This window comes from Epinephelus moara, chromosome 23 (assembly GCF_006386435.1).
Source record: "Epinephelus moara isolate mb chromosome 23, YSFRI_EMoa_1.0, whole genome shotgun sequence".
In the NCBI taxonomy this organism is placed as follows: domain Eukaryota; kingdom Metazoa; phylum Chordata; class Actinopteri; order Perciformes; family Serranidae; genus Epinephelus; species Epinephelus moara.
In genome coordinates this window covers 4,288,565-4,300,287 of record NC_065528.1, presented here as the reverse complement: position 1 = coordinate 4,300,287, position 11,723 = coordinate 4,288,565, and the positions used below count along the sequence as shown (strand labels likewise).

The 11,723-nt window shown below is 41.1% G+C and overlaps 1 protein-coding gene across 3 annotated transcripts in view; it reads right to left on the bottom strand.

Annotated features, from left to right (window-relative positions):
- Positions 1–11,723, bottom strand: part of arhgef39 (Rho guanine nucleotide exchange factor (GEF) 39) — a 95,961-nt gene that overhangs the window by 44,234 nt on the left and 40,004 nt on the right. For all 3 annotated transcript variants that reach the window (XM_050036709.1, XM_050036710.1, XM_050036711.1), the window contains exon 6: positions 6,100–6,170. In XM_050036709.1, the coding sequence (XP_049892666.1) occupies positions 6,100–6,170 (71 nt within the window). The remainder of the gene's footprint in view (positions 1–6,099; positions 6,171–11,723) is intronic.

Here is an 11,723-nt window from a genome sequence, read left to right as displayed (position 1 = left end):
CTGTTCTGTACGACATCTATTGCACGTCTGTCCGTCCTGGAAGAGGGATCCCTCCTCAGTTGCTCTTCCTGAGGTTTCTACCGTTTTTTTTCCCCGTTAAAGGGTTTTTTTGGGGGAGTTTTTCCTTATCCGCTGCGAGGGTCATAAGGACAGAGGGATGTCGTATGCTGTAAAGCCCTGTAGGGCAAATTGTGATTTGTGATATTGGGATTTATAAATAAAATTGAATTGAAATTGAATTGAATTGGCTAGGTTAACATGATGCATGTACAGCTATGGTTATCGGCAATAATGCTAATGCTAATTTTTGCTAGTGAAAAACCATTAAAACAAAATGTACTTACCAGAAAAACTGAACATTTGACTCCTTAGAGGGTGTTTTAGTACAAACAAATGCTGGACAAGACGTTTTTAGGCGACTGAAATGTTCATTTCATGAACTGAAAACACACTTAAATAGCTACGGCTACAGCTACACCCATACTCCCTGAATCCGGCCATGGTTATTTTACCTAACCATTGTTGTCGCCGTGGTAGCAACTTGTCAACAGACGTGATCCACCTATCACTCAAAGTGGCCCTTAATTGGGCATTTTAACATTGGGATCTATAGGGATAGACTCGCTTTTAAAGTCAGCCACAAGTGGCCATTAGACTAGTCTGCAGTTTTTGGTACCTATGACTTCATTTTTCAGCCCTGGAGGTTGCTCAGCAACTTATTTTTTGTCTTGTTCATCCAACCATACATTAACCATACCTGTGACAGATGAAAAAAAAAAAAAAAAAAGCGAAGATGCATTTTTTTGTATCTGTGATTTTGAAAGGCACTGAGTAATAATGCTGTCCTGCTCATACGATTTATTTTGGAAGGAGATCACAAACAATGTATTTTGTTGTTTAGTTTGGATGATTTTTTCATAAGTTACTTTGCTAAGTGAAAGCTTATTTTCCACAAAACCCCTCTTTCACATGTAGCAACTTGAATTTCTGCCTCTGTAAAGAAGTCAAATTGTAGTTACAGTTTACATCCTTCTCTGTCCAGAGTCATATTTAGCCATGACAGTTGACAGTGCTTCAAATATTGCTGCAAGGAAGCTGCATATTCTAAAACATGGATGCTTCACACACATCTTATTCCCGGCAGCAAGGAAGATCTACACAATCAGCACAGTCTCAAGATGGACATCCAAGATTAGAGTCACCAGTTCAGTATCTGACCAGATGCCACTCCGTCTGTTCCTGAGTTATGACACTGAGTAATAGCCAGGGAACTGTTTTTGCAGAACATTATGATGTCACAGTGAAGCTGACCCTTGACATTTTGGATATAAAGTGTCATCACTTTGTTATTTTATCCTATTAGACATTTGTGTGAAATTTTGTCAGCGTTAACATGAGAATTTTTGAGTTATGGCCAAAAATGTTTGTACGGTCATACAGACCTTTGACCACCAAATTCCAATGAGTTCATCCTTGAGTCCAAGCGGATGAGTTGTGCCAAATTTGTTCACTCAAGGCATTCTTGAGATATCCCATTCACGAGAATGAGATGGACACAAGGTCACAGTGACATTGACCTTTTTGATCACCATAATCTAATCAGGTCATTGCTGAGTCTAAATGGACGTTTGCGTCATATTTGAGGAAATTCCCTTTAAGCCTTCTTGAGATATTATGTTACGAGGCTGGGACAAACAACCTGAAAACATAATGCCTCCAGCCATGGCTACTGCCAGTGCGGAGGCATAAAAAAATAATGAACCTGGGTTTAACATCAACGGCCATCAGTTGGCTGTCGGTCTATGTCGGGCTGTTGGTGAACGCCTGTGGCTAGGTTTTGCGGTGTATCTCACACGATTGGCACTAGTTAGGGCGATTTAACTTAACTTCGAATCAGTGGCAGAGTTGGCAGAGACCATCGGTGCAAGAAAGGTGGTTCAGCTCAGTGCACAAGAAGAGAAACAAAAGTGAAGAGAGCAAACAAACTCAAGAGGGCATGAGATGAAAACAAACTTTTTATATTAGGTAAGATTGTTGTTTTAGCCATTGAGCTCTTTAGCAGAAACAGTTCGTAATTGTTTGTGTTATTGTTTGTTTGCACATGTCCCTTGTTCTTACAACATCAGGTTGTGTTGTCAATGTGCTTCCTGGCTAACTAGCATCTTAAATCTGTCCTGCTGCTGAATACAGACTACCACAGCCTGCTGGTATAGAGAGTTATTTACCCTCATGCAGGCTAAGAATGTTTGCGCTAATTGGCTGTTAACTGTAGTCTTTGCACTGTGTTTAAGTTAGGGTGACCAGACATCCCGAAAATTTCAGGCCAGTCCCGAAATCCAAGCAGTTGTCCCGAATCCCAAATCCTGCCCTAATTGTCCTGAAAATGACACTAGAGCAGAGTCTGGAGTAGTTATTGCCTGATAAAACATTAAAAACTGATCATGGTCGGGGCGTCGGTGGCTTAGTGGTAGAGCAGGCGCCCCATGTACAAGGCTGTTGCCGCAGCAGCCTGGGTTCGACTCCAGCCTGTGGCCCTTTGCTGCATGTCACTCCCTCTCTCTCTCCCCCTTCACGCTTGTCTGTCCTGTCAAATAAAGGCTAAAAATGCCCCAAAAAACATATCTTTAAAAAAATAAATAAATAAATAAAAAAAAACTGATCATGGTGGTTGACTCGTCCTGCAGCTCCCGCTGGCTGCACATTGGCTGCAGCAGTTCCTACATGAATTATGGGTGTTGTAGTTTTTAAATTGTGTACAGCAATGGCGATGAAGTAGATGAAGAGAGTGCAAGCTGCAGCCGCGAGGACAGGGAAAGTGCAGGCAGCCACGAGAAGGAGTGATTTACATGTTACAGTACAGCCTTTTGTTCTAACTGTTCAACACTGTTATACAAACTTGTTCTACAAACTGATAGGCCTGTAAGGAATGTACCAGGTGTCTTTTATTTTGTTAGCTTTTATTTTTTATTGAGTTTAAAGGACAAGTGCACTTACATTGATCACTTCCATAAAATAAAACGAGAAATTGGAAAAGAGGAAAATATTGAAAAAATTGTTAAATCAGGGAACTGATCACAGATGTATTGCCTCTGTGTGTTTTTACATCTATTGTTGCTTTAACTTGCAGCTATGCTTTTAATGAAGCTGACCAGAGCATGTGAGCGGAGCGGACCGGGTGAAAATTTCCACTCCTCACTCGCAGACCTGTCACTTTGCGCCGCTCGTCCGCTCCGCTTGGTTCTGCGCATTCTTCGCTCCGCTCCGTTCCACCCCATCATAAATTTTATCCCGCTCCACTCGCTCACCACTCCGCTCAAAAAAACTGCGTCGTACTACCCTAACCTGTAATCTATTCACAAATAAAACATGAGCTTGGTAGATTCTCCAGGGAAGCCGTCTCCCCTCTCCCCGCAGTTAGGGACCGTTCTCCACGGTACCGCTGTTGGATGGGTGGAAATAAGTCAAAGTGTGGAGGAGACGGACCAGGTTAAGCGGCCGACCTCTGAAGCCCTCTCGCCTCTCCCTGCAGTTAGGGACCGTTCTCCAAGGTACCGCTGCTTCTCTTCTCAGTTTCTTTTCTGAAGTACACAGTAAACTCCATAGTTTTGAAAGAAAATAGTGTGGGTGTGAGCAGGTGCAAAGATGCATTCTGGGTGGGGCATGAGCGACCGGAGCGAAATTGGAGCGAGAGATAAGGCTCCGCTCCACCTTTTAAAAAAAATAGCTGCTCCTCGCTCAACACAAAATCCTTCTGCTCCCCGCTCCGCTCACATGCTCTGAAGCTGACATGTCATGACAGTCAAGTACCCACCCCACCCATTCTCATCTGGCCACCCTAGTTTAAGTTTTTAGGGTGGGACACAGGTGACATTAGGCAACACAACAGCCTGCATTCGTCGCCACAAGTTTTTCTGTTATGTCAGTTTAGTGTGTCTGGGGATTTACAAAATGAGCAAAGTGCTGGTGTGAATATCTTATTCAACGCTACACAAAAGCAGGCCAGCACCAACTTTCAATACATAACATATGCATACGTACATATTTTAAGCCAGTAATCAAAATGTACTGAGGAACAATACCCAGCCGAAGAATCAGAACTGAACAATTTCCAATGTAAGTCAATCAATCTGTCAACTGTATTGTGCCACATCTCTCTGCATGTCAAGGACTCTTTCACAAACTACCTTCCTTACTTTTTAGTACAAGGCTTTAAAATCTAACCAGAACAAATAGGCAAATCATCAAAATAGACAGAAGCACCCAATTACTGTGTGCCAGCCATAATAATTGCTGTAAACATTTAGAACTACATCATTAACGCGTCCAAAATAACAACAAACAGATGGATTCTAATTTCAAGCTCAACTTTCCTGCTTTTGTTCTGAGCACTGAAACTCGGCGGATGAACTTGATCCTCAGGGCGACTTGTCTACACTAAAATAATCACGGCCTAATTGGCTCGCTTAACTTCACAACAATTACAATGTAAACCAAACAAGGCATCCGTGTAGACTTTTTTCCCTTTGTTGTACGTGTTTGGAATATTTTTCCATTGCCTGCTTTAGAAAAACAACAACTCCTAATTACTGTATTCTTGGGCTGAGTTCTGGCCGAGGCATTAATAATACATCCAGCCCATTAGACATTCTGAAGACGTCTTCCACTTCTTACAGCTCTTTATTCCATTTATTCACTATTTAGACAGTGTTTGACCACGGGATGAGGACTGTTAACTTTTATTGTTAAATCTCTGACAGAGTTGGAGAGTTGCGTCAGGTCAGACTTGGTTATGGTTACTACAGTGGAGTCAGGCATTAGAGTGTCGGGGCTGGTGAAAACTCCTGAAGCACTGCAATTACAACAATTAAATCCAGCCTGAATGCACTGCGAGGGGAAAAGGGGAGCTTGGGGGGGTGGGGAGAAAAAAAAAAGAAAGAAAAGAAACAAAGAAGAGGAAATCAAACTGACACAGAGCAGCACAACAAGAGAAAACAACAACAACAAAGCCTCTTGTGATTCTATCTGCTAGTTTGCTTAATCATATACAATGTGATTTGTCTGGAATTTCTTTTTTAAATAATTCCCTTTACAATACAACCCGGCTGACTATAGGACGTTTTTTTTTTCTTTTTCCACACATACACACACACACCCAACCCCCAATAAAAAGCAGCAGAGTTTAAAAAAGGATCTCTAATGAGAAGAGGAAGAGGCGATGGTGGAGCACATTTAGATATGTACCTTCATCTTAGAGTCAGGGGCTGTTTTAATTTGTAAGCAAAGGCAGCACACTAGCAATGAGATTTTAATTGATACACATAAATAATTCCTTGTGTACATTCTCACTTGAGTCAGTTTCGCTGTTTATTTGACGATTGAAATTAGTCATTATCGGGATTCGTGTTGATGTTGAAGATTTTATTTATTAATATAGCTCCCGCTTAATATCCTCTGATCCGCTCCCAATTAATTATGTCAAAATCCACATCAAACTAGAACTTACACGCATATTGAGCTTCGCCTCGCTTTCATTTCTCTACTAACCAAGCGCTGCTGTGACAATAACAAATGAGGAATGAAAGGGAAAGAGAGCACTTTCCTTTGTTCCTCAAATGAAGATAATGAGGGCTGTCTTTCACTATGACAGAGTCTGACTGCTGAGATGAAAGTCTTCACAGGTTGGCTGTTTTTTTTTTGTTTGTTTGTTTCCCTGCTGTTGGAGGACTGGCCTTACATTCTATAATTGTACAGCTTTACTTAACTCTCCCGTGCTCCAAACTGCCTGTCACAGGTAGGGAAGAGTTCCACTGCGAGCGAGCCCAAAGTCTTTGTGACTAGTGATGCAGAGCACATCGCCACGCGCTCATCACTTGTTGTTAGGTTGCTGTCACTGACAAACCCCCCAACAATCCTGACAGATTGGAGGAGGAAGAGGTGACAACAACATCAACCTCAGCTTCACACGTGTGCAAATTTGAGCATGCAGCTCCAGACACGCTGCTCTGCTATAAAAGCACTCGAGGTTAATGTGCAGATATTTTCCTTGAAATGCAGTAAAATGATTACTGAGGCAGCAGCGCCATCAGAAAAGACACTTACTTGAAAGCTGCTGGAACTCTGGGTTGTCTGGACTTGTGTTGGCAGCCAGGTCCTGTAGGAAATGTTTATACCTGTGAGGAAACAGAAAATAAACAAGGTCATGCTGTGCTCGCCGTCTAAAAATATCACTGGGAAAAGGAAAAAGTGTAAACTGGAACAACAAACGTTTGGTGCGACTCAGAGAGACGGGCTTTTCATTTACATGCGACATTACTCGTGTAGCCCAACTATCACTATCAGAGTACAGTACATTCTTTGTCCTGTCACTGCAGACTGGAAGCAGGGAAACAGCGAGGGTGCCTTACAAACTGCACCTCAGAGGAATCTAACAGGCCAGAAAATGTACACACATTCTGATATAAGCTCCTGATGGATGCAGATGGGGAGAGCAGGTTTGGCTTTGAAGTAGTGTTGATGATGACGACCTCTGACAGATACAGCTGTAACATGATGAAATCTGCACTGGTTTTACTTGAGCTCTCTTTGCTTGGCAGAAAACAAATGAAACATTGACTAGAACTCTATCCAGAGGTGAGAAATGATGACTGAATCAAGACCTGAGACAAACCATTAGCTGGAGTAGGCTAAAGAGAGCTACTTTACCATGCAAAACTAAATGAAAACAAAATATACGTTCAGACTAATTAAGAGGATAAAATCACAAAGCAACAAGTCAGAAAATGTTATCAATGTTGGCCCAATTTCAGTTTCCATCTGAAGTACCAGTTGTGAAGAGTGTCAGCTTCCTCGGGAATCTTTATCCTTATTACTAGGATGATGTGACCTTGAAGTGCATTGACAATTGACATTGATTTCCACTGTGTCTGTCTGCCTTCGCAGCCCTCTCTGTGCAGTCTGGGCTTGTTTGAGAGACATAGTGGTGCCACTGAGAGAGGCTATTAGTGATACCAGCAGACTGTACACCACTGCTGCTGGTCCATGTGGTGGCATGAGTGGGATGAGACATGTGTTGGAGAGTGACAACAGTGTAGTGTGATAGTGTTTGTGTAGACTGAATAGAACAACAAAATGGTGATTCTTTCAGCTGGAAATGTGCTTTCTTACCTGAATTTTGAAGACTTTATTACCCACTTATCCTGTAACATGACATCTTCACTAGCTGTCAGAATTGTTATGGTCTTAAAATAGTTCTGAATATACTAAGGGTTAAGTCTGGTAAGTTCTATTATTAATATACATTTATACATATGTATGCTTACAATATTTTCATACAGGTTGCATTACATTCACTTGTTCAAATAACTGTCTACAACTTATTGTGGATTCATGTGGATTATGAAACAATGGACCTCTGGCACAGGTACGTGAAAGGCCCCACCACCTCTCCTACACAGGAGCAAGACACACCAACTTTGTGGTGGTTTTGCCTCATTTTTGTTATTTTGTGTCTCTTTGTGTTGTTGGTTTGTGTCTCTTTGAAGTAATTTTGTGTGGTTTTTTTGGTCATTTTGTGTCTCTATATGGTTGTTTTGCTTGTTTTCATAGTTATTTTGTGTTTCTTTGCAGTTTCTTAGCATCTCTTGTCTTGTTGTGCATTTTTTTGGTCATTTTGAGTCTCTTCCTGGTCATTGCGTGTTGATTTGAGTGACATTTTGCAGGTGAAGACTAGAGGGCCCCTTGACACTTTGGGCCTGTGCCCATTAGGCCCATTCAGTAATGGATGCCAGGTGCAGGTGACACTCCAGACCAGGGGTCAGCAACCTTAAGTACCAGAAGAGCAATTTTTGGTCCAAAAGATTTATTAAATCTCTCTGGAGCTGCAAAATATATTTAACCCTTAGAATAAAGGTAACACAGCCTTATTAATTCTGAATTAGCTTATCAACATTACTTACAGGTCTAATCATTACTATGTTTTACCATTAGATGGCTACTCTGCAGTTAATATTTATAAATATTTGGTACCTTGCAGCGAAAGTAAACAAATCTGTCATAGCTTTGTAGACTTAGCTATGACTCACAATTTAGATGATGAAATATTATAACACTTTTTAAAGTTGCTGTAGGCCTGTAGGTTACACATTTTTACAATTGGATAATGTGAGAATCACTTTAGGCCTACAATGATGATAAATGAAAATTAAATTATTCAAAAATAACCATTTTTCATTTTCGTGTTCATTTCCATGTATTCAAATTTGGAGCCATTGGAGATGGGGCTAAAGAGCCACAGGTTGCCTACCCCTGCTCCAGACCAATGGATAGAAGACATGGTTGTAGAGAATCCCACCCTGACATCCAGCCACAGTTTAAATACTTAAATATAGTGAAGAGCTAAAGAGGGCCATGAGGTGTCATTGAAAGTTTGGACTGAAACTATCCTGGTAAAGTGTGTGTGAGCTGCGTTACCATGAATTTACAGGAGCTGAAGTACAGAACAGCAGGTTAGCTCAGTGGCGGGTGTGCGGGTGGAGGTGGAGGAGAGGCGGTAGAGGAGGAGGAGGAGGGCATTGTTCATGTAGTCGATTACTCATCGGAAATGAAACGGAGCCAAACAAGATCCAATTAAGCCTCCTTCAATTAAGAGACACTTAAAAAGAGAAATAATTTCACTTCTTTTTCTTCTTGTCTCATCGTGTAATAACAAATACATTACAGGCATTATTAGCGATGGATGCCCTCGTTCTTATTAAGGAGTGGAGACGAAAATCTAATTAAAGCAACTGTGTAACAAAAAGAGAACACTCTAATGAGCATTATTACGGCACATTTCAAATAATGTAAACGGAACTCTCTCGTTTAGCTGCCCTGTCCCGCTCATTAGCAGCAAAGCAAAGAAAAGATAATGAGACAATAACGTAATCTGAACCATATTTATGACAGTTCAGATATTCTAATGAAGAATGCAGCTTTAGAAAGCATGCGCTGGTGGAGGGATGTGTCTGCCTCCGCTGCAGCGCAAGCTGCTAATTCCTTTATAATATGCAGATGATATGCAGGCTTTTTTCTCACTCTCTCCTGTCAGGTCATTTGGGCATTTGCACACACGTCAGTAAAGAAAAGAGATGGAGGAAATATCTGTCTAATTATTTTGCTTCCCATACATGCATTAAGGATTCAAATTTGTAATTAAGAGACAAGATGCACTGGCAGGCTTCTGCATGGGTTAGTGAACATGGCATGGGCTTGTGGGTAATTACTCAACTTTAATAGCTTAAAAGGAAAGGAATGCACAGCCACGGTAAATACAGAAGACTAGAAATACTCCACTGTCCAAACTTGAGCAATTAAAATGTAATATGAAGTGACTGTGAAGAGTGTCTTATCTTTCTCTGAAAGGGTGACTAACGGGGATTTACTCAAAGAGAAAGGAACTCTGTGTAAATGTAGACATTAGGAAACACTTCTCAGTCAAAGCCCAGAATGACTGGAGCTTTTATTACTGTGTGCTGCTGCATGAGTCAACTTAAATCAACAGGCGAATTAGAGTTGGACAGTTTTAAGTGAGTATATTGCAGGAAAATAAATGTGGCTGCCTTATTGATTGGAATTGTCAGTCAAGGAGACCCTGATTCAAACCTGTCAGAGTTTGGCTGGTGTAAAAATTTTCAAACCGGTTTGATATTAAGCTAAACACTGGACTGGACGAGCATACCGTATTATACCACTAGGTGTTGCATTTGAATCAACAGCCACTCCTGAGTGGAACACAACACTGTGTCCTAATAGCAAACAAGCGTCCAACATTTGCGTTGCATTGCGTAACATCGGAGCTCTCTGTCCACACTGAATTAGGGATGTCACGATTACTTGATTTCACTATTAACCGCGATTTTAAACGCCATGGTTAATTATTTGTAAAGATTCCTCAACACCGTCACTCTCCAAAGATTATGCCGGGACACGGAACCCTATACAGTAGGTCAGCGCAACTCGCACGGAACGAAAACAAAGTTACACAAGCGGCATCTCCGAGTGATGAAGTATGGATGACGAAGACTCCCCCCCCCCCCNACGTCCACACGAGTGTGGGATTTCACAAATGCTCGTCGTTTATTTTTACATCAACTTATAAACACTTCAAGCTTACCAAGCCCGGTTGTACGGCTACTACATTTTCATGCATGAACAAAATAGTCGCCACACGTACTTAAAACCATCACTGTTGTGTTGAGAGATAACAGAAAAAGCAGGAGTTCATAAGTATACGTCCGACCAGCGTTGGGTGCGCTCAACAGACTCAAATCATAACAGGCGTTGCTTGATGACGTTGCTGCTAGGCGACACAGTGTACACCATGTTAAAGGCACATTTCATATATTCGACTGTTAGAAGTTCAAATCCTTTTTTTTAGTCGTCAGACTGTTTCAGTGTCAGTGTGCAATGTGGAAAATATACGTAATGTCTTCTTCATTTATTATTACCACTGCACGAGATATGCTCTCAATTTATTTGTGTAATTGTAATTTAAAGAGAACAAAAAGACACACACATCCTAGAAAAAACTTAGACTGCTGGACCACAAAGAGGCATGTAGTGAAAGTAGAGTCCACACACTACTTTTTGGTTACTTTTCTTTGTTGCTATATTATTTTTGTTATGTTGGCATGGAAATAAATGAAACTTAAAGATCTATAAGGAGTGTTCATGTGATTTTACACATTTATAGTGTGAAATTAATAATTGTCATAATCGTAAAACCGTGATTATTTCTCTGACAATAATCGTACCAAGAAAATCTGTAATCGTGACATCCCTACACTGAATCAGTTAATGTACTTCTGTTTCATCATGTAAACAAACTACGTAGGCTACCAATCAGCTGTGCACTCCAGATCAGACAGGTGATGTAACCACTTAAGGATGGGTGAGTGGGCTACTTACTATCTTCCTACATTTGTGCTTTTTAATCAGTAAACACATTGAATGTTGTGAAATTTACTGGAAATGACATACAATATAGCTAACAGCAAGTAGTATATTGTCACTAGCGACGGTCATTTTGCTATACAAAAGGTATCGCTCACTTCCTGCAACCAGCTGCCAAGTTATTTCGTTTTTTGTTGAGAAATAATTAAGTGTCATGTAGATAATTCTTCATTCTAACTTCATAAATCAGTTTCTTGTCCACTGCAGTGTTTTCAAAGCAAGCCACGGGAATTAATAGAAACAGGGGTCCAGCTCAAAATGACAGCTCTGCATCACTTGCGGTTAGTTAGGACACCTCTTTTGTTGAGTTCAAATTCAGAATGTTGCCATAGTGGCACAATTTTCTTGAGAGACAAACTCTGCCATGTCTCCTCTTGTCACCCCTAAAAAACACTTGAACTTTCTAGTAAACAAACACAATGAGTGCTGCTTTTTCCCCTCCCACCCCTACTGAAATTTGGGCTCTTTCTATGTTGCCGACACCTGCCTTGGCTCTGCAGTAAATTGCGCATGGACTGTCAGACACTTGTGCCTCCATTGATCCATTTCTTGGGAGATCAGGTTGGTTATAATGACATATGCAGGTTCAGCCAATTTGTATAAAACTAAACCAGAACCGGAAATTGCCCATGTCTACCATCGGGCAAAGCATCTGACTGGTATATCCACTCCGTAATTGTTAACAGAGAAGCACATGGATACGTGGGCAGGTTATAAACTTTCACAAACCCAGT